The sequence below is a fragment of the Vespa velutina genome, chromosome 10 (assembly GCF_912470025.1).
Source record: "Vespa velutina chromosome 10, iVesVel2.1, whole genome shotgun sequence".
Taxonomy (NCBI): domain Eukaryota; kingdom Metazoa; phylum Arthropoda; class Insecta; order Hymenoptera; family Vespidae; genus Vespa; species Vespa velutina.
Genome location: NC_062197.1, coordinates 107,063 through 134,596, shown reverse-complemented (window position 1 = coordinate 134,596; position 27,534 = coordinate 107,063). Strand labels below are relative to the sequence as shown.

At 42.9% G+C, this 27,534-nt stretch overlaps 1 protein-coding gene across 12 annotated transcripts in view; it reads left to right on the top strand.

Annotated features, from left to right (window-relative positions):
* LOC124952003 overlaps positions 1-27,534 on the top strand; it is a 62,129-nt gene that overhangs the window by 410 nt on the left and 34,185 nt on the right. For 2 of the 12 annotated variants that reach the window (XM_047501225.1, XM_047501221.1), the window contains exons 1-3: positions 24,743-26,981; positions 27,050-27,171; positions 27,340-27,493. The exons of 4 other annotated variants lie outside the window; for them this stretch is intronic. In XM_047501225.1, the coding sequence (XP_047357181.1) occupies positions 26,967-26,981; positions 27,050-27,171; positions 27,340-27,493 (291 nt within the window). In that variant the 5' untranslated portion in view covers positions 24,743-26,966. 6 more of the 12 variants (XM_047501216.1, XM_047501220.1, XM_047501219.1 and 3 more) reach the window with 5 other exon arrangements.

Sequence of the window (27,534 nt, the reverse complement as noted above, 5' to 3'; positions counted from 1 at the left end):
GTAAACGTATTGAAAAAACAGACATTGTCGAAATTTGATAACGCAAGTAAATAAAGTATGTATTTACGTACGATGAAGCAGTACCGAAGATAAATACACGTCCGACCAATCTCATTATTCCTTCGCTTTGATCGTTGTATCACATTTCACCTACCGTTAAATACATCTACGTATAGAAACGTTAAATATCGTCTACTCTCTCTCTCTCTCTCTCTCTCTCTCCCCCTTTCTCTTTATATCCGGCGATAGCGAGTACACGTCGTTGACTGAACGCGAGCGGAGAGCCAATTGTTTTCCTCCGCTTCTTCGACTTTGCGATTTTATTGGTAAAAAAAAAAGATAAATAATAATTGCGCATTGTTTGTACTAAAGCGAGGAAAGGCGTGTGAACAAACGCGCCTGTTTGTACCTGCGTATATCCAAGTCTAAGGGGGAGGGGGGAAAGAGAGAGGATGGCTTTGATAAGGTTGTCTCGTAAGTTTAGAGAGAAAGCGTAGGTTTAAGAAGACGAGCTCTTGTTTTCCCTTTCTCTCTTGTACTCTCCGGACGCGTACGGGAGAGAAGAACCGATCGATATTCTCGATATACTCACGAGATGTAATTCACGATACGTCGATCGTTCGGCCACAAGGATAGTTTAAAAAACGGGCTGGTATAGAGTGGCATGCTCGTTGCAAAACGTTCGAGCGAACGAAGCTCGTCCGCTCGACTTGGAAGAGAATTTTCTAGTCCTTCTTCTTCGATCGACATCTGCCTGGGAAGTTTGAATTCGTCTTTGAAATTGCAATTGATTTTTAATAGAAAGTACACGTTGATAAGGCTCACTTCCTTTTGTCGTTGTTTACGCGTGTCATTTGCGCCCCATCTGCGACGATTGAACGAAAAGAATATATCGCATGCAAAATATGTATCCTCGAAGAGGAGAAGAAGAAGGAAGAGAAAGGGGAATAATGCTTTTCTTTCGCCAAGAGGACGACGATTCAGAAAAGTTATCCCAAAGAAGACGTTCGGAAGCACGTCTCGCATCGGAGAAGACGGACGCTCCTCAATCGGCAAACCTCTGTGAGTAATGGATGTCGTTCGGTAGACTATCAAGGTTCACAGAATACCCGACGACGATCTTCGTGATTTGTCCTCAGCCTCAAAGATCTTTGTCCTTTAGCCGAGTTTTCTTCAAGACAAAGAATCATTCAAGACTGGTGTGCTTTCTCATGTACGAAGCCTCAAAGCTCTTGTCATCTGGAATTTCTTAGAAATATTTCTAGATATTCATCGAACCTGTCATGCCCGGTTAGAAAAGAACAAGACGTTCTTCTTCTCTTTCGTCGATAAAACGAACATCGTACTATGACGTTTTGTACGTTAAAAGATAAAAAGGAGAGAGAGAAAAAATTAAAGAAAAGAATCATTTCAAAAGGCCAAGTGTTCAGGTAAATCTCTTGACGAGAAAGGTATTAAAGATGCAGAGGATGCACGCTAAGGAAATTGGAGGAGAACGAGCTGGTCTCTTCTTAAAAGGATCTTCTCATCGCGCCGGAGAAACTTTTTCGGAGAACTTGGTTTTAAAGCTTGCGAGGATAGGTGGGAATGGTTTATTCGAATCGTAATATCCATTCTAGTGCCGTCAGTCGTCGCTCATACCTTCGAGCTTATATTCTTTTGACAGAGAGATAATCGATAACTCGCCGAACGTACGTACGTACGTACATACGTACGAACGAACGAACGAACGAACGAACGAACGAACGACGAACGAACGAACGAACGAACGAACGAACGACGAACGAACGAACGAACGAACGAACGAACGAACGACGAACGAACGAACGAACGAACGAACGAACGAACGAACGAACGAACGAACGAACGAACGAACGTCTTGGCTTGTTCATTACAGTCCTAACAATGAGATTGAAATCTCGAACGAAAATAAGCTCGACGTATATGAACGCACGAGCATAATTGATTTTTCGAATCGGCTCGTTTCTTACTTACTAATTAGATCAGATATGACAGAGGTAGGAGCTAATATTCGTCGGTAATAACTCTATAAGCTCTTTCAAAATTGGACTCGAATCGGAGCAAAGATTCTTTCCACTTAATATTCATTGAAGATTCAAAGGATCGTACCGATAGGAACGTCCCTTCTATTCTTTCGACTTTTCGATTAATCATATTTCAGGCGCATAATTGTGAAACGAACCTTTCTTCTTTCTTATCCTTTCGTTCTTATTTTCTCGATAAAAAAAAAGAAAAAGAAAAAGAATTTCTATGCGGTTTCTATTTCAAAAATGTTTCTTCTCATTTTCATAGGAAAGAATGGCATCACGTAATACGGGAGAAAAACTACGAGAGAAGGTATTCCGCTTGGCTTCCTTTTTTCTCTTCTTTTTCTTTGCTTTTTTTTTCCTTCTCTCTTGTTTTTTTTTTCACTTTCTTCTTTTTCTTTTCTTTTTTGTTTTGTTTTGTTTTCGAGCAACGAGAGTTTCTCATCACGCGCATATATTTTTCAACGCTCCTCTCTGAATATAAGGCAGATACGATTGCTTTTCTAGTTTCTTTCTCTCTAGTTCCTCTCAGTCGGTCTTTCTCAAGGCATACAAAGGCACAATGCCTTACTTCGTTCTCGCTTATCGAGCTAACGCAATGTTTATGTTTTCATCGGGACGCGCGTAGAAGTGACGCTAAGTAAACATCGAGTTCGTCGTATATTTTTCCTCATTATCGGTTACCAACCGACACTTTGTAACATCGTTTACGTGAGCGAGAGAGGAAAGAAGAAGAGAGGGGTATCTTGACGGATAATTAACTTGAGAGGGAAGTTCACACGTGTCGTCGACGCGTTCTCCAACTCCTCGAATATTACCGTGTCGTATTCTATGCTCGGCCATCTCCTCTCTTTCGTGCGTGCATCAGGTTCGCGCATCATAACGTCTATACATACATATATACGTATGTAGCCGCTACTCGCAATACTCGTGCATAATGCAAAAGCAGCGAGTTTCTGCATAAATATTTAAAACTAACTCGACCGGGATACATCCTTGACTATCAATCGTATCACGATAAACACGCAGTCCGGACGAATTCGAGAAACTTTTCTCTCCTTCCAATGTTTTTACCGAAAACACGCCTATTCTTTTACATGGACGGTTAAAAGCGCGTTGACACTCGCTTCGAATTACGAACGCGCGCGTATTTCTTTTGCCTACGTGTTTTTCACCTCGGAAAACTAACGCGATCGTTAGTTTTATTTTAACAAAATATCTACATAGTAACGTTAATGCACACTCGAGAATATCCTTCGATATAACGTGCTTTTTATAACGTGCCGAACCTATTACAATTTTTTTTTTTCCCCTCTTTTAAACGTTACGCTTCGCTCGACAATTACAATTTGCTAGAAAAAACGATCGAAACAGGGCTATGCGGAAATGCATTTATCGGCGAGAGCGAGGTAGGTGAAGATCCCAAAAAAGTCCCACTTATGTTAGTTAAGATCGTTATATCGTTCTATGCGAAATCAAATTTCTACGAGAGGACCGTCGTCGTTGGTCATTGCGTTATGCAAATGCGATCCACTTTCCTCTCTCTCTCTCTCTCTCTCTCTCTCTCTCACTATCTATCCATCCATTTATACACATGTAAAACAAAGCCTTTTTCGTGCAATTGTTGTTTCGAGCAAAGTCGAAAACGTGTTGCGAATGACGCTACTAGAGACATAACGTAAGCTATGGTCTTTTTGATCGAGTAGCCTTTGTCAGAACACCGCGTTAAGCGGCTCTGGTCGAGACTAACGAAGATAACGAAGATTCATTAAAACGTCGATAATATGCAAACACGCTCGAGGAGAAATAATTCGAAATAATTGGAATAATTGACGAAGCGGCCGCTTTTCTCGCCGAAAGAAACAACGTCTTATATCGATTTTTTTCGAGATAATAGAGATTAGCGGAAGACGAAAGTAACTCGAATGAAAATTATATAGGTTTCGACGAATCGGAGTAAATAAAATAATAGCTTATTTCGTTGATGCAGTTATATAACAATAGTAGCTTTGTCTATAGCGAGGCAACCATTTTAATCGGTATCGATTGGAATACTCTCTCGATCGAGTCATTTTCATTTTTGGCTTCGTACGCGCCCAGTCGCGGTTTTCTCGTGCGGTGCAAAACAGAAATCGGATAATAGCGCAAATTCGTCGCGCAGAGTCGTCTGGGCTGCTTCTCTGATGCGAGCGATTTGCATAAATTTTCCACTGGAAATGAAATTGCTCGTGAAACGGTGGAGAGCCTTTCCGGTCTATTTGAAGTCGACGCGGCTCACAGCCGCCGCCGCCGCCGCCGCGTCTTTTCGACGAGGAGGCGTCCACGGTTTGCCAATTTGGCTCGTTCTCGACGCTTTTTCATTCTTTTTTTTATTCCTACAAATATTAATATAAGTTTGTGTAACGACGAAAGAAAAATTTAACCGTCTTGCGTCCATCTTTAAGCTCTGAACTTTGCTCGAACTAGGAAACGGGAAAACTTTTTAACAAAGACCTTTAAACGAACCATCGATCGTCCGTTCCACAACATTAAATCGTTTTTTACGCTACGTTTACGGCGACTTCGATCAAACGTTAAAATCGCGCGCAATTTTGCTTCCTTACGCAAGACTTTAATCGGATCACGGCGGAACATTGAATGGAACGTAATAAAAAGCTTCTTCTCGCTGCCGGTCGTTGCTCCCTTCGTCATTCTCGGTAATCGCCGAATCCTAATGTAATACGGATGCGAATACGTATTACGATAAGCGGTCGGCGTACGTGCGAAGAAATAGCGGATCGTACGAGAGATACTTCGTAGAAATCGTAATAAACATCGCGCCCTTAGATACGAACTTTATACGCATATTATTATCCTACATACATACGTTTTTATCTCCTATTAACGAAAGCCCTTCTCATTGACCGAGCATAATTATTCTCTACGTTTAGGTTGTTTCGTTTAAACGGCCATTGACGAGAACGGACGAACGTTATTTTTATGTCGAACAATGATCGAAGAAGGTGTTTTTTGATCTACATACGTTGGCGTCACGTAAATACTAATCCTATTGGAGATTGAGAAACACGTAAAATAGCTTTTCGCGGTAGTTAACGAAGAAACAAAATTGAATGGCAACGCTAAGTGATTCCACTCGAGCGACGAACTTGATACGGTTGAGAGACACGCTTCTAAATCTACGCGATGAGTACCTTTGAATGCACCTACAGGCGAATATATCGCTCATACCTGTACGTGGAATCTCTTTTTGTGCCTGCGATAGACGCCTCGATCTCCTCCCCTACGTACGTCTCACGTACGTCTCGCGTATACGTCGGCGGCGTGTAACTCGCGTTTCTCGTAAATGAGGTAGGCGATGTTTAAAGCCTTTTCTCTTGGGAGCATCTTCTTTATTTTGTCCCTTCTTTCTTTATCGTCTCTCTCTCTCTCTCTCTTTCCCTCCCCTCCCCTCCCCTCCCCTCCCCTCCCCTCCCCTTTTTCTTTCGCCGCTCTATATTTTTCTATCTCCCTCATCACGAGTCCTACGAGCTTTCCTATTATATCGTGAAACGTTCGAGAATACAGTTTTACGCTATTTCCTATGTTCTATAATTCGCTCCATTACAAAAGGTACGGTTACGGTGCGGTGTTCGCACGTTTGGAAAATTCAAGAGACATCGTTTACGAACGATTTACGATCGAGGCTTTATATTTTTCAGTGAGAACCTTTCTAATCGATGTACGATGGATGGAATATCATCGATCGGTCCGTTTGTCTCGTCGCTTGTCCGCAAAAGTTTCCTTACTTCTCGAAAGGTACTCATCGGAAGGAAGGATCGACTCGGGCGAATTTCACGAACTTGAAACGACTGCGGTAGGGTTGCGGGTAACAATCTTATGGTCTAGGAACGAGCGAGCGAGGGAAGAGCGAAAAGAGAAAAAGCAAAGTGGGAAGGGTCGGACGCTAGCGTGTATTCGTTGTGACCGTAATTAAAGAGCGCTAATTAAAGCACCGTAAGAGGAAGGCTACGAAAAGGCGGGTGGCGGTAGCGGGTGCTGCTCGAGCGAGCGAACGAGAGAGAGCGAGAGAGAGAGAGAGAGAGAGAGAATAAAAGGACACCGCAGCGCTGATCCGATCGTCGCGGAATAACAAGAGCGAAGAGTAATTAATAGAAAAAGCTCGTCTCGTTACATCTCCGTCGTCGTCGACCCGTCTTCTTTCCTTTCTTTTCTTCGTCTGATTTTTCTCCGGAAAAAGATTCTCCACGGAGGGTACGTCGTGCTAGGATTTTTTTTTTTTTTTTTTTCTTTTTTAGTCGTCTACACTCTTCTCGAGGATCTCAGGTTTCTCTTTTCTCCGACCGAGCGGAATAGTCGTCGCGTGCTGTCGTGCACGCGCACACACAAAGTCGTGCGCAATTCCGCCAAGTGAGTGGATCGTGCTGCGAGCTCTTGCTCGAGCAAGCACGGGGGCGTGTATTTACTCCCTTTTAGCGAGAAGTGCTACCCTCGGAGAAGACGAAGTGAAGTGCCGTTTCTCTCTCCCTCCTCCTACACCCTCGAGAGCGTGCGCGCGTGCCAGCTCCTTCCATACTTCTTTCTATCTTTCGCTTTTCTTCGCCTTCAAAGGGAATCATCTTTTGCTCTTTTTACCGTCTCATACAAGTCCATTGGATACCTTAAAAGTGACACAAAGGGAAGAGAAAGGCAAAGAGAAGAAGGAACGGAAAAATATCTCGCTCGAGACGGAGTAGATAGCCGGTTAGGAAAATCTTTCGGAATCGTTTCTTATCAAAATTGCTCGCTCTCATAACGAACTCCGTTCTCGGAAGCGAGTTTGACTCTCCTCTATTTCCTTAGCTTCTCTCTCTCTCTCTCTCTCTCTCTCTCTCTCCCTCTCTCTCTCTCTCTCTCTCCGGCAAAGGACCGTTATTCCCTGTTTTCCGACAGTGCACTCGATTCGGTCGTGACTTTCGACTTATCATAGTCACGATTAATAAAAATTATACTCGATTATTTTGTTCCCGTTGAATAGCTCCAGGACGAACGTTGGCACCGCTCGGCGAGCTATAGAGTCGTCATTGAGACGAAATTTCTCGTAATTTCTTTTGCCTTTGCGAAGAAAAGGTTGATCGTACCAAGTCGGCCTCGCGATTCTGAAATTAGGTCGTGCTCATTCGAAGTTTTATCTGGCTTAAGCCCGTTGTCCTTCCTTTGTCAGCAGGGAAGACACTTCCTGAACGATCGAGGATTAAGTTTGCGTGTGTGTGTGTTCGCGTCGAGCTTTAATGTCCGTTGGGAACACATTAAAAAAATTCTTTTAAGCTGGCTAAATTTGTCATATCGGGCATTACGCGTTTAGGGAATAATATCGTATTTTTTTTACTCGTACCAATCGGTGTTGTTAGCCATGGAATAAGAGCGAACGGGAATGACTAGTCGAAAATCCTTTAATTTAGTGAAAGCACTGGCGCTATCGGACGGCTTACGGAAAGGATTAAAACACCCTAGGAATTTATAAAGCCGACTTTAGAGACACTTTCTGTCTTTCCTCGTCTATCTCTCTTTGGTTGCTCTCATTTCTTTTCTTCGTCTTTTCGGATTTTATCTCGTCAAATTGACATTATCGATTCTATTACAATTTACCATATCCATACTTAGGGGAGATGAAATAATAGGTTAGTACGGACGATCTTTGAGACGATATCTCTCTCTCTCTCTCTCTCTCTCCGATCGTGAATATAACCGACGGAAGCTTTTTCCTAAGACAACGCATCGCGACGCGTCGTGTTACAGTCTTGCTTTAAAATTAACTTTGACGGCTCGCGCGTCTATAAGTGTGTGTAGGGTGTATGTATATTAACGGAAAATCAATTACTCACCGAGTTGTTCCACATAATCGGAGCGGAGGTCAAGGTACAGGCCGATCAATCGTGAACCGGCATTACGTGCCTATCTAGTCGCTTACATGAAAGATGAGAGAGAAGCGTTAAATATTTACTGATATTAAATTCTTCCGAGAACGTTTTCGACTGCGATGCCAGATTCTTTGGATTCTTTGTAAAATACTTCACCGTTTATTTCCTTCCGAGATGAGAGAGAGAGGGAGAGAGAGAGACGTTGAAATGTACTCGATCCCTAATATAGCCTAATACTTTCGGAGGGAAATTGTTCGAAATTTATAAATATTCTTGCACGATTCTCTTCGATCTCGTTCGATTAATATTCCCGCGTTAAAACACCGAACGTAAAGTTACTTTTGCGCCTCTATCGAATTACAAACGACCATTGAACATTTTTCTATAAAACTTTTGGCTTTACCATCGCGCGTATGATGATTTATCGTAAAATATTTTTTCGTCGATTTTTCGAAGAATTACGCTGCTCTCGGTGGTCCGTATGGGAAAAAAAAAGAAAAAAAAAAAAAAAAAAAAACGTACGTCGAAGGTTATAAATGAGAGACAATGGGGTGGATTTCGAAGGCGCGCGGACATTAGGTAGCGCGTTCCGTACCGATGCACGCACGCACCCACACACACACACACACACACACACACACACACACTCGCGCACATTCTTTTCCCATTGGGTCAGCGTCACATAAATCGTTCGTTCGCACTAATTGCGATAGCGACCGCCGGCGTTGTCCTTCACCCCCTAGCGTGGCTTAATCTCGGGCGGCTGTCACATTTTTCAATTAAATCCTCCATGCAAATTGGCTCCTATGGATCGTACGCTCGCAGTTTTGCGGCAGACATTCATCGTCCAAGTGAAATTTCATTTTGTCTCTGTGCCCGACGTTAGCGACGAACGTGTTTTCCTATGGTCGTCAAAGGAGACGAACGTCAAGATTTTTCAAAGCTCAAAATTCTTCTTTCGTTTTGCGGCCAATAAGAAGCTTTAATAAAGTCTAAAGCGTTGATTGGTTAGGAAGTAATTAGGAGGCGTAATTTTAACGCGAGCGATTCGTTAAAAATCATATAATTTTGGTAGATTGCGCGGCGATCGATCGACGAACATCCGATCGGAAATTTGACGAGGCGAGAAATTACTGGAACTCGTTGTATCGATTATAAATATGCAAATGTACGAATTAATTCGTCGAACGCGGATTTTGCAATTAATCGGAATTTTATATTGTTATTGTAATTAACGAATAACCGATGACCGATTGATAACGGCGTGTATAGATCGTTGAATCACGTACTCGTTAGCCGATCGATCGGCTTCGTTGCCTTTTTTCAGACGAACGCAATATATTATAACCGTCATATTATTATAATCTCTGCCGAGCGTTGCAGGAAGCGAAGAAGAAATTTCTCTCGGAACGAAGTTTATTTGTATCAAAGCGGCAGGACACGCGATTAACTAAATTCACGAGCGATTCGAAAGCGAATATTAAGATCAATAGTTTCTATTTGCTTTCGAATCTTATGGTTATTCGCGTAGGAGATTCGGTTTGGCCGACTCGAAATCTATTCTTGAAATCGTTCCTCCTCTCTTTCGCCGAGATCCTTTCACCTTCCTCGCTGGCATATTTTTATATTACTTCGAGCGGTCGAATTTCCAATGCACCTTCACGTATACTTACCGTTGTCGATATATAAACTCTTTGAAAAATCCAATTTTCTTTTCGAATCTGACATTTCGTTACTTTCAAATTTCGTTAGTTGAAATTACGTAAACATTATTTTCTTTTCTCTTTTATTCCGATGTATTCGTAGATTCGAAGATGGTATCACAATGCGTACTAGAAGGAGATGAGTAGAACTCCTTTGTATATAGTTGCGAGCGCGTATCTATACGCAACGTAGTTTAGTAACGATCGACCAGAGCGTCCTCGTTTCCGTCGGGGTTCAACACGAATTTCCATCGAGCTGCGGCACAAAGACCGTGTCATCGATGATAGCAGCGAATAACTTGAAACTTCCTCTAGCTATCTCTTGTGAGAGGAAGGAATTGACAGTATCCCCTGTGTCCGGGTTTCTTTTACTTCAATCCCGTCTTATCGTGTCGCGCCTATACGTAAACGCCTATACGATTTCTCGATGTTTCTCGTCACGTCGGATAATACTCTTCGGTTCACCGCTAATGAACGGGAAACGAGAATAGAGAATATATAGGACCAACTGAAAGATATGCGACCGCGCGTTTACCATATGGAACAAACGTTTATACATAGTTAACGTAGGCTTTTCGAGTTTGAAAAGTTCCCTTGGAACTTTGTAAAAAGAGGACATTCTCTCTCTCTCTCTCTCTCTCTCTCTCTCTCTCTCGCCCTCTCGCCGTACTCGCTTTATAGAATTAAGCGCGCAAATTTATTCCCTTACCTTCGGTCCGTTTCTAATTCTTAGCCCCCCTCCCTCCGTCCGGCCATTTACTTCAAAATATTTCACTTATTATATATTTTTCTACTCTACGATATAAAGAGACGAAAGGAGATTTTTGTGAGAAGATTTACAGTAATTTTCCTTTCTCATTTTCCTTCCTTCGCGATCCAGGTGGTAGCGGCCATTTAATCTCAACCGCTCTGAAAGCTCTCTTTTGCCAGGCGGTCTTCCGCGATAAACCTCAGGGACGGTTCGCGACAGAAACCACTGTATGCTCGTGGTAAGCTCGAGGTAATTAAGCCTTACTCTTGCGAAAACGTGTACGGACTGTGAAGAACGCCTTCGGTGACCTTTTGGCAGAAAATGCCTTTCTAGTCGGCCGCCGCTTATGCGCCCGAGTTGCCGTTACACTCGACAACGTAAACTATGACACACGCTCGGGAAATAATCTCAGGGACGTTGAACCTAGAGTCGTTCCTGCGGTTTCTTCGTACGTCGAGGGCTCAGTTTCCAAGCTTTCTTCCTTTTTCCTTTATTATTACTTCGATTTCCTTCCTGGCGCAATTAATAGACGACACGCCCTTTATTTCGTTTATTTCTATTAAGTATTTCGTTAATTTCTATTTAATTCGGACGTTTCTTCGGAGCTAGCCGAATTTTTCTACGATGAAAAAAGGTTTGCCGGGTCTTTTCGCAAGACGCGGTACCTGGATAGGTAGATATATTCCACTCGAACGACAAGTTTTCCGTCGCATTAACTAGAAAAGTTTCAAGTATTCTTTGAAGGCTTCACAAATTAGAGGCTCTCTCGTAAATTACGTAATTTCGCGGGACTCGTCGTGAAGGACTTTTCTTATAGAGGGAGAGAGAGAGAGAGAGAGAGAGAGAGAGTGGCACCGGAAACCCGTTGGATTTTGCTTTTGGAAGACGTGTTTCATTCCGTTAATTATCATGATCAAGCGACGTTTGACAGATACTTGCCAAAAAATTCAGTTTTTTTTTGCGCAAAGAAAAAAGGAAAGAAAAAGAAATATGAGATTTAAAAATATGAAACGAAGGAAGCTTTTTACGTTCGCGTCTCAACGATGCCTATTCCGTGATACCTGTCGTAAATGAAACGAATTTTCTCTTGATAACTTTGTTAGAGTTCGTCTGTGAGTAGTACGTCGCGTCGTACACGGTACCGTAACGTACCGTACGATGCGACATGACACGTCGCTACGTTACGTACTAACGTTTCTAACTAAAAGTACTAGACCCATTTCTAGGTACGTGTGTATCAACGGTGGTAGGACACATCGCTAAAGTATCGGTTATATATAAATAGACTTTTTGCGTTTGCGTTCTTTCTTGCCTTACGCCTCGTAGTAGCTTCGTTTTGTACGTGCTCCTTTTGGAAAGACCGGGAGCTGATCTCCCGCTGATTATTCCCATTTTATATGGATTCTTACGTAACGATAATTGAATTGATCTCTGCCGGTCGAAAAGATTCGATTATTTCGAAGAAAGGAGATTTATCGGGATACGATTATATTACCGTCGCTCAATCGGAAGGTGATTCTATGAGTATTCCGGAGGTAGAAATGAAGAAAATCCGAAGAGTATTATTTTTTCGACAAAGGAGTCTCTCTCTCTCTCTCTTTTTTCCTCGAAGATTCGTACGAAGTAGAGCAAAAGGGAACGACGGCTTGATTTAGACGTACGTCGTAACGAAACGACGAGGATGGAGTAGCGATTTGTTTGAAAAATTAAGAAAAATCTTGTACACTAATTTCCTCTCTTATTCGTTTTCTTTCACGGCGAAGCGATTCCTTAACGTAGCTTTAACGTAGCTTTATAACGAAACGGAACGGTATCTCCTCCCTTTCTCTTTGTCTCGCATAATCATTTCGTTCCATCGCCGACGCGAGATCCTCGGGCAGAATTCCCTCTTCGAGTCTCGTCGTAGTACTCGTCGTAGTTACTGACTATAAGGCGCCGAGTGCGTGAATTATTCAGAAGCCTAATGGTAGAATAACGATTCGAAACTGTCTACGGTCGCGATGAGCGAGAACGATTAGAATCCATTTTAGCGTATCATCGTCCTTTCGAAAGGCTCCTTCCCTTTCGTTCGTCGATCGCGATACGAAGAAGGTCGGAAAAGTAATCTCTCCCGGATGATTAATCCGTTATAAACGTGCTCAAATGAAGTATATTCGCATATAGCTGGCGCGCGTGCTAAAGTTTCCCCAAATGTCAAGAACACAACAAAGTGCTTCGCGAGTCGAGTCGGGTGCAAATGGACTAAGGGGATGTTGCAACGTTCCTCGTAGATCCAATTCCGGCACCTGCTAAGGGTTAATCTCTCTACTCGGAGTTTCGACCTAATACAGAGGCTATCCTCTCGAGAGTATTCATCGTGATACAAGTCGACTCTAATTGATCGCGACGGAGATCATCATCCGATTTCTCGAGGACGGATCTAATATTCTAAATCGAGCGCGCGAGGATTTCCGTTATCCGAGATTAGAAAGGGTAATAATTTGATCCTGGGATCCTGACTGGTTCCTGATTTCGTTTCGATCGTGGATTTCAAATTTTACGAAAACGAAAACGCGTCTGTCCTCCCGACGAAGAATGGAACCGACTACCTTTGGATCCAAGTAGATACGAAAGCCGTCAGTAGCTCGTCGTGCATCGTCGGGAAATTGCATTTTCGTTATAATTGCCCTAGTTGCATCCTTACATCGTGTTTCTTTGTCATTTCGATCGCTCGGAGAGCGAACATTAGCCGGCTGTCGTTAAAAGAAAAGTGTATTTCTACTTTTCGCTTTGCCATCTCGCGTATAACCTAGTCGCGTTCGCTCGCACGAATGTGCTTTCCTGAAAACGGCTTGTGCCATTTAAAAAGACGATTCTAGGTCGGTCCGTAATGCCGAGGCGCGCTACGCTTCTCTCTCTCTCTCTCTCTCTCTCTCTCTCTCTCTCTCTCTCTCTCTCTCTCTCTCTCCTGGCCCGTGGGGGCTGGCTGGCTGGCTGGTTGGCTGGCTGGCTATATGGCTGGATGGCTGGATGGCTGGATGGCTGGATGGCTGGATGGCTGGATGGTAGCGAGCTAGCTCTCTTTCTCTATGCCTCGCAACTGTTTCTAGCAGGACGACGACTGCGCTATGCTTTGCCTCTACCACTGCATCGCCCGTAGCATTGCGCTTTGTTCGAAACGTGTTGTCCGAAGCCTTACGGCGTTGTTTCGTGTCTCACGCAACGCTACCGACCAACTACGCTGGTCTCCTGGTCAGACCGTTTTACCTTCGAGATATTCGCCAACCAGTTTCGCTTTCTCTTAAATACACATTTCTCTGTTTCGCCTATTTTAAACTGTACAATAGAGCGTTTGGTAGCCGAGCGAATGCCTATATGCGACGAGCACTTGGATATTTTTTAATCAAAAGCGACGGCGTCGAGTAAACCTTTTCTATTCTTTTCTTTGACACATTTCTACTACCTACTTTTACAGAAAATTTCAATAATTTACCTTTCTCTCTCTCTCTCTCTCTCTCTCGTTCTCAATTCTTTCTACATATATATTGTAGAATAAAAACGTTTAACGTGACGGTGAAAGAAGGACTCGTCGTAACGATACTCGAACGAACGTGTCGATGTGTATTCTTGTAGCGATAGTTTGAACGCGACGGGAACGTGTTTCCCGTTACAATTCCGTCGTACACGAGCCGAGCAATGACCGAGACGATAAGATTCTTCTATTTTCTTTCTTTCTTCCCTTTTTTTCTGTTTTCTTTCTCAATAGCCCTTACCTTTCTTGCGGTTATTGTCGCACGCGGACGATACGATTGGAAAAGTCCGCACAGACGGATATTCTTCACGTTGAAATTGGCTCGTCGTATATCATCTCTCGCATTTTCCGTTTCCATCTTTACGTTTACCTTCCTTGTCCCGCTTTTCTTTTTTTTTTTTTTACCGCGAGTTACGACAGGAACGATGACGAGCGTCCGTAGTACGGTACCGAATGACCGAGAACTTTTTTCCCAGGACTCGCGAGATGCCGTAATGTCTTTTCTCTCAAAAGTAATTCTCTTCCTTTTCTCTCCTCAATTTTATTTCATTCCTTTCGAGCCGGTAAGAGTTTCATCCTTTTCGATTGCGTTTCGAATCGTTTCGTCGATGGAATCTCATTCTCCCTTGGCCCTTTAACCTTTCCCCTTGAAATAATTTATATCCTCGAAGCCGTACTCGTCGAGCCGTTCACGCACTTTAGTCTTCCTCTTTCGACTTTAATATTCGCCGATGAACGTTGTCGATACCTTTTTTTCCTTTTGCTTTTTCTCTTCTCGATGAAAATGAGCTGCCAGCTCGTCCTTCTTTTTTTCTCCTCCCCGTCACATTCGATAACGGGCTCGCAATCGAACGTTTATCGTATTTAATAGTCGTCGTAGTTAAGCGGAAAATGATTCTGCACGAACGAGAGGCCTTGGCCGCGATTTATCCTGGATTTCTCGCGATATGCATGTGTGTGTGTGTGTGTGCGTGTGCGTGTGTGTGTATCGGCCTAGTTTGATGGTTGATTTCACCATCGAACGGTAACCGTCTACCATAAGAAATAAAAGAAGCTTCTATCTCGAGCGCGCATCGTTATGCTCGCGATTTTGGTCGTACATCGTAAACCGATAAACGTCGTCGCAGTCCATAAAACCATCTTCCATTTACGCAAATGCATCTTTGAAACGCACGCCTCTCGTATATAAAAGCTTTGATTCGTTTTCGCGGCGCGCACGCGAAGCGTTCAAACTTTTATCGCTCTCTCGACGGTATAAAAGCGAACGAGAAGCGTCGATATTTCGGGAAGCCGGAGCGATAATACTCGAAACATTTCAAATCTCTCGTAATAATGGAATTAATTTTAAACGGTGCTCAGCCAAAATAAAGAAGAAGACGAAAAAATTGTCTATCTCGACGTGGAGCATTACCGATGATAAATGACTAGATACGTTTTTTAACTTGGTAACGTACCTAGATAGGTATTCGGTGCGAGCAATTTTTCTTCCGGCGCTATACGTCAGGCAAGATGACGATTCGTAAATACGATTCATTAATAAAGCTTGGCGGAAGGATCGGTATATATTCGGTATATATTCGGTATATATTCGGTATATATTTCGGTATATATTCGGTATCGAAGATGCGACCGATGTAATATCATATTTTTCGAAGCTATTCAATGCTCCAAGATAGATAACGTATCGCAGCGACGAGCGGTCGGTAGAGGCCGCGTCGGTTCCATTACCATTGCAAATCTTTATTGGCCATGCTATGGCTGCGGATCACTTTTATCAACGAGGAGTCGTCCTTTCTTTACGAGCGTTTTCTTTTGATGAGAGAGAGAGAGAGAGAGAGAATCAATTCTCTCTTCCCAACCCCCACCCCCCACTTCCCCTTTCTTTATTCCTAGAAGATCCCCCTTTTTGCGAGTTTTTTTTGCATTGGGAAATTTTATTTTTCTTTCATAAGCTGTAGCTTTTTCCTCTTTCTCGAAAACTACTCGGCCAATTGTTTTCTTTGACGACACTTGGTCGTACCTTTGTCTCGGCGTTGGACTAAATCCTCCTCCTTGGTATTCCACTCTCTTAGCCTTTTCGTTTACTCTCCTCGTTAAATATTTTGCAGAAACACAAAGAAGACGATGATTCTATGATTTTTGATATCTACCGAAATTTGCTTTTACGATATCTCGTACATCTGACTTAAGGCAAGTCTTAAGAGACTTAATAACCGAATAAACGACGAGAGCGTAGAGTACGCGCAAAATTAATCGTGCCTTTCTCGAGGCTGAAAGAAAGGACTCGTCCTAGAGAATAATGAAGTGCAAATGCAAAGGCAAATGCAAACGCAAATGCAAACGCAAACGCAAAACTGGCCCCCGTCATCGGAGAACGTTCAACAAGGAATTTATTGATTCGTTCCTGACGGCACGAATTTTTTCAAAATCAAGCCCGCATGATGGAGCTTAAAAGGTGATTCGATTTTCACCAGCATCGCAGACCGTTGAGGCTAATACTACTATTGTATTAATAAATTCGTAATATCCCAAATTAAATTCACTTTTTTATTTCAATTTTTAAGATAAGTAAAGAACGATGATCGACGTTTTACGAGCTAATCGATTCGATTCTTATAGGATTTATTTTCCGTAGAAGGTAAAAGGTAATTCATCGAATCCGGAAAGAGAGCTCGCTCATGGCCCCGTAGACGCGTTTTTCTTTCATAAAAGTTCAAACTACGTCACGTGCCTTGTACGATCGATCGTTTTGTAACGTATCGCGAACGTAAAAAAGAGGATCTCTTTTCTCGATACATCACGTTTTTCTAGAGTCTCGAATTTCTTGGAAAACCTGAACGTTGTCGAATATATAAGAATAAGTTTTGCAATCTTAATGTCGGTCCTCCCCGAAGAAACGATCGTACCTTCCTCGAGTCTCGAGAACAGGCATAACAATTTCTTTACCTCTAACATTTTCCACTCGGCAATTCGGTCGATAAGCAAGGAGGGACGCCGGTTTGTATCCGGTGCCAAAGATCTCCCGATCGATCGTCTCTGGTCCTTTCGTTGACGGTGTTGTCTCTCTCTCTCCCCCCCCCCCTCCCCCTAGGTATAAAGACAAGTATATGTATATTCATGCGTATGTATATATAAGTCATGGCTCTCTCTCTCTCTCTCTCTCTCCCCTTCGCTTGGCCATTACCGAGGTCACAGGCCCCTGCACGTGGCGCGACGGAAAATCGTTAAGAATGGCAGAAACGGTGATTCTCTTGTGATTCTCCTCCCAAAGGCATTTCTTTAGGTTGAAAGGAAGAATACTTCGCAGCGATTATTTGGGAAAGAAAAGAATGCCGAAATCTATTAGTTTTTTCCAACGTCGAGTCAATAGAGATTAGTTTTTAATTAATTCCCATAAAATTATTGCGTCGTCCATGCAAAATATCCCTGAAAAATGTCGAGATGGATAGACGTACGAGGAAAATAACTAAACGAAGAGAGTTCGCTAGATATAGACGTAATTGTAGAATAGGTAATTCGCGGATTATTGTATCGAACAGAGACCGGAGGATATTCTTTTGTAGAAAGATCGAATGGTCGTTGCCGGGAGAGGGAAAAAAGAAAAAAAGGAAGGATGCGAAACCGCGAAGATAGAGAAGACGAGAGAAGGTAGTGGAGACACTTAGCTCTTACTCGGAACACTCGATTCAGTTTCATCCAAGTTTGAAGCATTCTCTAGAGATCTGGATCGAGCCGAATGACCGAATTCCTATTGGTGAAGAAGGAGTCACTATCCCCATCCTACCCACTTGTCTCTTTCTCTCGTTCTTCCTCTTTCCGTCTAATTCCGTGAACCTCTTCTTCCTCTGGCAGTACCAACCGAACGTGCCAAGAATACCTGTATATACGGCCGCGATCGAGATCAGGAGAATAAGACCGAACCAAATCCGTCGGGTGTCTTGGTTTAGTTACGTAAAGGTCCTTAGGTTTCCTAAGACGTGTAGCTCGCGTAGCTCGCGTCGACGAATCGAAAATGCGAAGCTCCTCGAAGCCGGATAACTCTGATGGATGTATCGCATTTTTCTATCGAATACAGGGGAAGGAAATATAGGCGAGGGAAATACAGGGGAGAGATACAGAGAGAAATACTGGGAGAACTGGGATTAGCTCGAGTTATTCCATTTTTCCAACTTCCCTCGATATCTTTTCGTTTCTCTCCTCGCGCGTACGATTAATCGAAATAAATAAGACGACAAGCTCGAGTAGAGTTTTATGGGGCGGGGGGGGGGGAGAGGAGAGAGGCGATAATAATTGATGCCATCGAATGAATAGAAGTAAATTCCTCGTGGGCTCGGCGCAATATCTTATTGAGAAAATTTATCAGTCCTTACGACTGCTCGTCGTTAAACGTCGTAAGAGCGAAATTTCGTAGCGGAGAGTATTTAGTCTGCGTCATATACGGAATATTTTTAGTCTCGCCTAAAATAAACTCGACTATCGATTTTACAGGAAGCCGTTGTATCCGGACGAGGCGTAATAGAAATCTAAACGCTGCGTTTTACGTGCTGCGTCGGTAAGGCGGCTACCGACGTATTTTATTCTACGGATGCATACGTAACGCGATTAATATAATGCCTGGATTATTGTGTGAGTCGCGCGTAAACGCATATATAGCGTGGTGTCTCGTTAGGAACAACGATGTAGAACGCGATGTACGTTGGATGCACCAAATATGTTGGATTCACTATATGGATGAACCGAGCATGACGTAATTACTTATGCCGGAACACGTTCTTCCGACCAGTTTAATAGACGGCTCGCAACGTTCGTTGCGTAATTTTGATCGGACGTTCAAGTTTCGGACCATTGTCGAATCAACGACTAACGTACTACGAACGCAACTCATATCCCATTCAGGTGACTAGAGATAATTCGAATAGAGGTAGGAGAAGCTCCTCTCCTTTCTTCGAAAGCAAATGCTTTTGGTTTCTCATGGTTTAAACGTCAAAGGAATCTTCCCGTTTTGGTTCCAACGGTACCAACGGTATTTCGAAGGCAGTAGCAATCAGTAGTCAGCCACTTTTGCGCGACTCTCCCTCTCTCTCTCTCTCTTCTGGATTCGCTAGCCCTGACTTTGAGTCAGGGAATCACTTTGACGTTCCCACGAGAGATATAACGAAGCGACTCCTCGGGACGCTCGATCATCGCCGCGATTGCGGCCTGACGATTGAGGCCTCCGGGTCTCTTGATTGCGAGCCAATTTTGCCGATGCAAAAGAAACGAATTCGTTGATCAAAGATCGTACCTAACGAGCATGTTTCCTTTCGAATAGCGCTACTCCCGAGAGGAGGTAAGTCTCCTCCTTTAACTCGGTGGACAAACCGATTCTTCTATCCATCGTTATCTTCGATATCGGAACGACGATCGGAATCGTAGAAAATTTATCGTTCCTATCGGTTTTTATCTCTCTCTCTCTCTCTCTCTCTCTCTCTCTCTCTATCGTCGGCTCGTAACGTAAATGCATAATAGTTGTCCCGTTATTTACGGTGAAAACTTCGTTTCCGCAACAAAGCGTAGATATCATACGATATACGTATTCCTCCCGTCTTCTTATTTTTATCTTTCTTGGTATCGCGAAAGTGCTACGTACGTAAACCAACGACGAGAAATTGCATTTGTATCTTCGCTCGTTTACGTCGCAACTTACGACGTGCACATTTCCGTCGTGCTTTCTACATCGCATTATTCATAATAACACTACGCACTACCTTTCTCTCCGAGTTCCTTCCTTGGCTCTTCTCCTCGATTCCTCGGTTATATATCTCTATAAATCCTAACACATTTCTTTCAAAGTTGGACAAAGGTATTATTATATAGAAGCAAATGCTTTTTTTTCTTTTTTATTTCCCTCGTTCGTCCGCACGATCGTTCTCTATGCTATTCAACGCTAGGCAACGAAACAGGATTGAAGCGAAAAGTTTGTCATCGAGCGACATTCTCGTCCTCATCGAGACTCCTAATGGTTTTACCGGTAAGGATATCCGCCGCTAAGTCATCGTTGGTTAAATTCCAAGAGCCGGCTAATCTGCTGCCTCGAGATGAGAAGCGCTAGGATAACAAGGCTGAGTAGATAGAATAAGAGAGAGGGAGAGAGAGAGAGAGCACCGTAGAAAGCAATTTCTGTGGGTTAAACGAATAGACTTCTCGTCGCATCAGCTTCTCTTTATATACTTGGAGCTTCGAGATCGAGGACCTTCGATTACCTCCACTTCGATCACTCTCTTCGATTATATCCGAATAGAGTTACGTGCATACACACGTACATAGGCAATGTACAGCTACGTAAGCTCCATATATTATACCTACAATTCCGAGCACTTTACATTCTAAAAGTATTGCCGCACTTTGCGCGGACTTATGGCCAATATACTCGCATGTTACAAAGTATATCTAGAGCGAGAAAGAGAGAGAGGGAGAGAGAGAGAGAGAGAGAGACATACGACTACACTCTCCGTTCCACTTCCAACGATCTCCTTCGTATCACCGAGGATCGCGGTTTCGAGCTTCTTCGTAGGATACTCGATAGGAAAGTTTCAGAAGCGGTGCGCCGTGACGTACTTCGACGCTCACTCGAACAAACTCGACAAACTTTTCCGAGTTATCCGTTCATTCCTCTCCCTTTCTCCCCGTATGTCACACATTTAACCTTTCTTCTCGCTCACTCGTCCCGCAATGCATTTCGCGAACGAAAAGACATATGTAACTACTCGGCCCAAGGATTATACTCTCTCAAAAGAGAGGTGAGCCAAAGGTGTAAAATACGGTAATAGTAGGAGAAACCGTTGATAAAGTTTTTAAGTAAATACACCGAATGTACTCGTCCGCCTCTCCGGTAAACGCAAAATCGTTGATTTCGTCGCCGAGGAACTGTAACCGACGAACGATTTAAAGCGCTTGGCTTTTCTAACCTTTCTTAATTGTTCTAACCTTTCTTTAAGCGAGCATTATCTTTTCCATTAATTTCTCTAAACCGCATAAGCTATTATCCATCCAGGACGCATCCATCGTGACGTTTATAACGGCAACGTGTCCAATTGGAAGGAAAGCCAACGTAGCGTCCCGCTTTGTCGCTACCTCCTCGCGTTAACATACGTTGACGCAGCGTTTCATTATGTCAACGCGCGTCCATCATATCGTTCCACTTTCAACTTTCGTCTACCAATTTCTAAGGTAATCCAATTAGATCGCGAACAATGACAATCGCGTAAATCGAGAAAGGTTTTGCGCGCCCTGATAATGCGTAACACGATAAGGACCGTTATCACGATCATTCCTTTCGTAGATTGCGTCGGCGCGAGAGAGACATCGTTCGTTTAACGCGATCGAACTAATATAATCTTCCTCTTTGCAGTAACGACCCTATTAATTCGCGCTTGTTACTAAATAATTCTACGTGCCTATATTCGTGACAATAACGTTCCTCTTTCCGAATTAGTTCGATCGATCAAATTTATCTTTTATCCTCGATTCGAAAAAAAGATATCCTATATCGACGTAGTCGATAGTATAGAGACAGGAATAGCAACTCTTTTTTACCGGCATCGTAGTGTCATTTTCCAAAGCGGCCGATCTAATGAGAACAAGAAGAGATCTATGGTGTTTGCGCATAAATCAGCTGTCTTATCTCGCATAGTCCTTTCTATGGAGCAAGACTTCCGTCAGTTCTTAACTCGGACAGGAAGGATGTATCGTCGTGACTAGACGATTTTTCCTACTTGTCACGAACTATCGTTCCTACTTCTTTAGCTTGGATCCTTTAAATCGCGCTCCGCTTAAAATCATCCTTTCTTTCACTCTTTTCGATCAAGACAAGTGAATAGCCACTATGGCTATCTGGATTACAGGAACACTTTAAAAGGCTGTCCTATCAAGCGGGACATATTATTTCCCTCCTTGGCGTCCAGCCTGTTTACTTTCGCGTTTTCGGTGGCTTCTTCCTCTGAGATATTAAACCAACCTTCTCGTATCGCTTCCTTCTTTCCTCTTTTAAAGAGAACGCGTTTAAAGAGATACGATGCTCGTACATTCGAACCGTCTTTATACTCAATGCAACGATTTGTATTAAAAATTCATTATGCCGTCCAACGTACGATATCCTTTTAGGAAATAACTTTTTTCGTCTTTTACGATGTTCTCGAATACCGCGGCCGTTCTCGACCGTTATACTCGGAATGCATATCGGTTGGGAGAGCCTTTCGCTCTCCGAGAGAGCGATGCGAGAGAGAGCGATGCGAGAGAGAGAGAGAGAGAGAGATCGTAAAAATGACCGTCCGCAATCCCTCGCATTACTTTATTGTCAATTATCGGTATATAGTCTACGAACGACCCCACCTAGGGCCAAGGAATGAGGCAGCCAGAGCTCGTACACGGTCCCATCCGTTTTTATGCGAGATCAGTAGTTTCGTAAGCGAATCCACGTTAGAAATCAACTCGAAAAACATCGAAACGACGAATTAACGGCCACGTCGGTATGTTTTATGTATGTTTATGTTCTCCCAGGTAGAGGATCGGAAGCAACGAAAAACTTTATTCTCTTATGCGAATTTCTATTTTCATGTAGTTTGGAAGCTTCTCTACGGTAAACAGATCGGACGTTATTTAAAGGAATATCTAGTTAAAGGAGTTCTCTCGAGGCAGATGTAATTAATTTCTTACTGTAAGAAATTTCACGTTCTAAAAGTTACAAAAGCAAGCAGGAAGAAAAGAGCTTTGCGTTGGAGAAAATAACTTCTCTTTTCTCCTTCGCCTTCTCATTCGCAAATAATATTATCGAGATATCTTGTACGTAACTTTCTAACGTCGTGATTTCGTCGTTCGAGCTTTCAGAAATATCCTCGACTTACATATCGATTTTGTTATTTCCAAGTCTATTACGAAGAAACGGATAATTATCCGCGAACGTCGCGAACTATAACGTGTAAATCGATATTTTCACGCGTCACCTAACTACTTTATATACGTATCCTTTCTGTTTTGGACCGTTAAGAATTTGCATCGCGCGACTACGAATAATGATAGAATATTATCAACACTGTTTCTTCTTGCCTCGTGGCCAAATTGAAAGGGCCCCATTGAAAGCGATTTCGAGTTAGTCGAGCATACGTACTATATAGTACCTGTCCCCTTGATTCCACTTAACCTTAAAACTAGTTTCTCTAGCAGTTGGCGAACTCTCGTTTACAGGCTCGAGATTGATAGTAGTTGTTTTTGTCGAGACTCCGATTGCGAGAGGGAAAATTAAAGGAAAAGAGGATATTTTTTTTTTTCTTCGTCGAGAAAGAAACGATTAGTATAATCTAATCTCGCGATCGGACGGATTCCGTATAATCTGTGTTTCTACGATGGGAATAGACGGGAATCATTTGCCAAACTAACTCGTAGTAATTCAGGAGCCACGTCAAACATTTACCCAAGATTTGCCTATGGTTAAGTTTTCTCGTCTTCCCGGTTAGACGTTTCGACGTGTTTCCTCCTTAATATCGTAGACGATAAATCAACCATCTTATTGGTAGGAAGAAGAAGAAAACGTTATATACGCATCCAGGAGGATTTATTATCCAAAAATATTGCCAAAGTCGGTGGAAAGATCACGCGTTTAATCTTTGCTCCTCTTTCGAGAAAGAAGAGAATTTAAGCTCGCGACAATATCGATCATCTTTCCTTATCTCGGCGCGCTCGTCGACTCGTCCCTTTGGGGCAAGAAATCGCCTAAAAGTTTTGCCTCTCTTTGTGCCCCCTCGTCCCTCCCCTCCCCCCCCCCTCTCTCTCTCTCTCTGTCTATCTCAATTCTCTTCCCCCAAGCTTCCAGGGCCGCTGAATTCTCTCAAATACAAGCACACGCACGCACATAGATATTTGTTCGGTGTGCACACGTTATGGAAATTACGAGAGGTGAAATTTTAGTGGTGGAAATTTCGTTTCGTACTAATATCCGCGGGGCCAAGAAATTACAAACAAGATCTGAACCGTTTGCACACGAAATTAATCTCTCTTTCTCTCTTTCTCTTTCGCGCAACAGTTGCGTTGCGTTGTCGCGTTATACATAATACTGTGCTGGCAACGTTCCTTCCAATATCCCAATTTCTCTTCGTCTCGATCGATATCGGCTTGAATATACTCATATCCGGGCTGCTTTTCCGACATTGTTTGTGCTCTAAGCGGATTTCCGATCGAGCGAACGATCGCGTTCAAGATTAAGTATACGATATGGTTCGAGTTGCCCCGTTCGTCACGGATCTATATATAGACAAATATATACATATAGACGTCGAGCTATAAAGGTATAATCGATACATAATTCTAAATAGAAAGCTCGAATAATCTCGGAAGGATAAGGGTGTTCGTATTACCGACCGCCTCGTCTCATTATTCTCATCGGAGAACGTTTCGAAGAATCAGCGCGGACCTTTTTCTAGCGCAAGAGAATGCGCTAGAGAGAGAGAGAGAGAGAGAGAGAGAGAGCGAAGAGAGACGATCGAACGAATACGGATTTAACAAGTATATTAGCGATGAAACTATTTCTTAATTTTATCTCGATAATTTTTCTTTTTAATAGACCGCACGCGAAGATACACTAAGGAAGTTGTTATTGGAAACGCATCGAGGGAGTAAAAGAAAACTTTCGAAGGATCCAACGAAAATCTTGTTCTACAAACATATCTACACGTTTACATTTGCTATTTGCATTTATCCATCCGTCCATCTATCATCTATTTTATCTTTCGAAGGGTCGCGTTGGCATCAATGCCGTACAAAGACGACACATTACCGAACTTTTACTTATGTATGCGGTTATTATACGTTATAAGCCGTCCTATCGTTCGTGAAATCTAGCGCGCATCCTTATTTTCCCCATCGACAAGGAGAAAATTGATAAAAATCGTGATTTTTATAAATGCACATTATATATCCCGTATATATCATAGGTATTGTACGAGTACGCATATGAGATACATACAGTACTCGTAGAGTCGCGTACGCGATGCGTCTGGGTTGGACGAACGAGAAAGCTCTTTACGTATGCGATGCACACGCTTCATATGCGTTCTATTTGCATAGAATGCGCATGCATTTAGAAAGGCGCGCACGTGGGATATCACGGAGAATGGATCCGTAAATTCTAGTCTTGGTGTCAAATGGATGAGGGTACTTTCCTAGGGCACACGCGTTGTTATTATCGTTATATGTATATTTATAAGGAAAACTTTACTATTCGATTATTTCCCTCGACGTAAGCGTCGGATCTTTCATCGTCGTATTCCGGTCGGACCATCTCGAGGCATGTGACCGGTAGGTGCGGCGCGGTAGGAAAACGAAGCGGTAGCGACATTTCCATTACAAAGACGAACGCTCTCGCCGTTATGGAATACATATGTATCGAGAGTTACTTCCACCGGTACGACCTAAAATTGGAAAATCTCCGTGTTATATTCGTCGTTGGACATCGACGCTCTTTCCGTCTCTTCGTCCATAATTCGTCCATAATTCGTCCATAATTCGTCCATAATTCGTCCATAATTCGTCCTCTCCGATAATTCTTCGATAATTCCTCGCGAAGAGATGTACGAATCCTCTCGAATATGAAATCAGTCGAATGGCTTCTTCTTCCTTCGATTTTAATCTCCTAACGCTTATACACGAATAATATATTTACATAAATGCCAACGCAACGTTTGAAAATTAATTTAATTCTCACTAATCGAGTACTTCTCCGATTTTCATCCTCCGAGGTAACTAACTTTTAATCGGCTAACCGAATTATATAATTTCGTTCCGTTATTTAGAGATTTATTTAAGAGATAGCGATAGAGATGTCTCGGAGACATACGTTCGCGGTCACGGCTTAAAGATTTTCTTCCTTCCGTCCTATTGGGATTTCTTAATTAAATTTTTTAAATTGAAACTATGCGACGAGACGAAAAAGAGAGGAAAAAAATCTCGGTCCACTTATCGTAATTATACCCAACGATGCGACGACGACCGATTAATAGAACAGTGGAATTTTTCAAAAAGTTTTACCGCGTTGGCTCGAAGTTGTTACTTCCTTCGAACCAAGACTTTTGTCTTCGTTCGCGCGTTCGTTTCTCGAATTATCGATAATTCGAGAAACGGTGCGAAATCAGATCCGAATCATCCCGACGATTAGCTCGTTTTCTCTCTTAAAATCGAGATCTGCTCTAGCAGAGAAAGTTGTGCTTTGACGTGCGTCCGTTAAGATGCGGAGCTTTAGGAAAATTACTAAGTATCGCAGTATTCTCTAGCATTAATCGGAAAATTCGATGAAATTTCTCGGACGACGTGCTGCCTTTTATTCTCATCGATTGGTTCAGAGTCCTTTGGCCCTCGATATGACGTTGCAACGTTCGCCGTTGGAGATCGAAGCGATCCTCGTTGGAAATCCCAGCATGACGATTGATATTACAAGGATCGTTCTAGGAAACGAAGATTTTCCGGGCGTGTACGGCCTCTTTCCGGACGTATATTCGATATAGATTTTCTTCGATTATCTTACCGCGATAACCCAATCGTTCGTCTACACACACACACACACACACACACACATATATATATATGTATGTATGTACGTATGTATGTACGTATGTATGTATATGTATTGTACCACGTTCGCTCTAATACGGTTCTTTCGCACATCTTACGTTTCATACTCGTTCCTCTCTTTATTACGCTCTTCCGAGCTCGAGATGGTACGAGGTATATGACAGACGTGACAGAGAATCGTTACGCTTGATCTCTCCCGAAAGTGGATTTTCATAAGTGGAAGTTGAATTAATAGAAAAGGGCCGAGGGGGAGAGGGTCGGAAGGGGAGAGTGGTCGATGCGATGCGACGCGAACGAGAGGTCATAAAAGTCTGACGCAAAGTGCGGTCAGGATAATGGTAGAGAGTGTGGGAGCATACGTACATGCATAAGCTTCTCGCGTTCGGAAGTTTCGTCCGCTACGATTTTCGCAACGTCCATCGATCCTCCCGTCCGATCGATTGATCGTTCACAGGACAGATGACTATGCTTTCGGTAGTGGAATTCCGTTTGCGCGTATTATCGCGGACAAATTTATTCTTGAATTTCTTTTGTAAAAATAGATAGAGCAGATACGTTACGGACAACAATTTCGTACTTACTGGCGTCTGTCCGAGGAAGAATACCTGCCCATATACAATTCGATCGGACTGAAAGCCGCTCTGAACTTGATCTATGAGCCAAGGTATTGAAACTACTAGCCTCGTTATTAGAATTAAACGACCCTTACGTGCGTGGAAATGATACGTCGTAAATATATTTCGGGGATAATTTTCTCTTCGATCAATTTTTTCCCTTTTCCGTCTCTTTTATCGTTCAACGATGCTCATCGATTCTATCTCTTATAACGTAGAATTTATGTCGTCGTCGACGAGCACGACGTTTGCTCGCAGATGAGCAAACGTCGTTTTTTCCTCGACATATTGGAAAGATACAATCTCGCGAGTATTTCGGACTGGTACGAGGTCACCTCGATCAAGATCTTTTCCGATCTGAACGTCTTAAAGGTAGGTAGGCCGTGCGAACATTTCTCATAAAACATTTACAT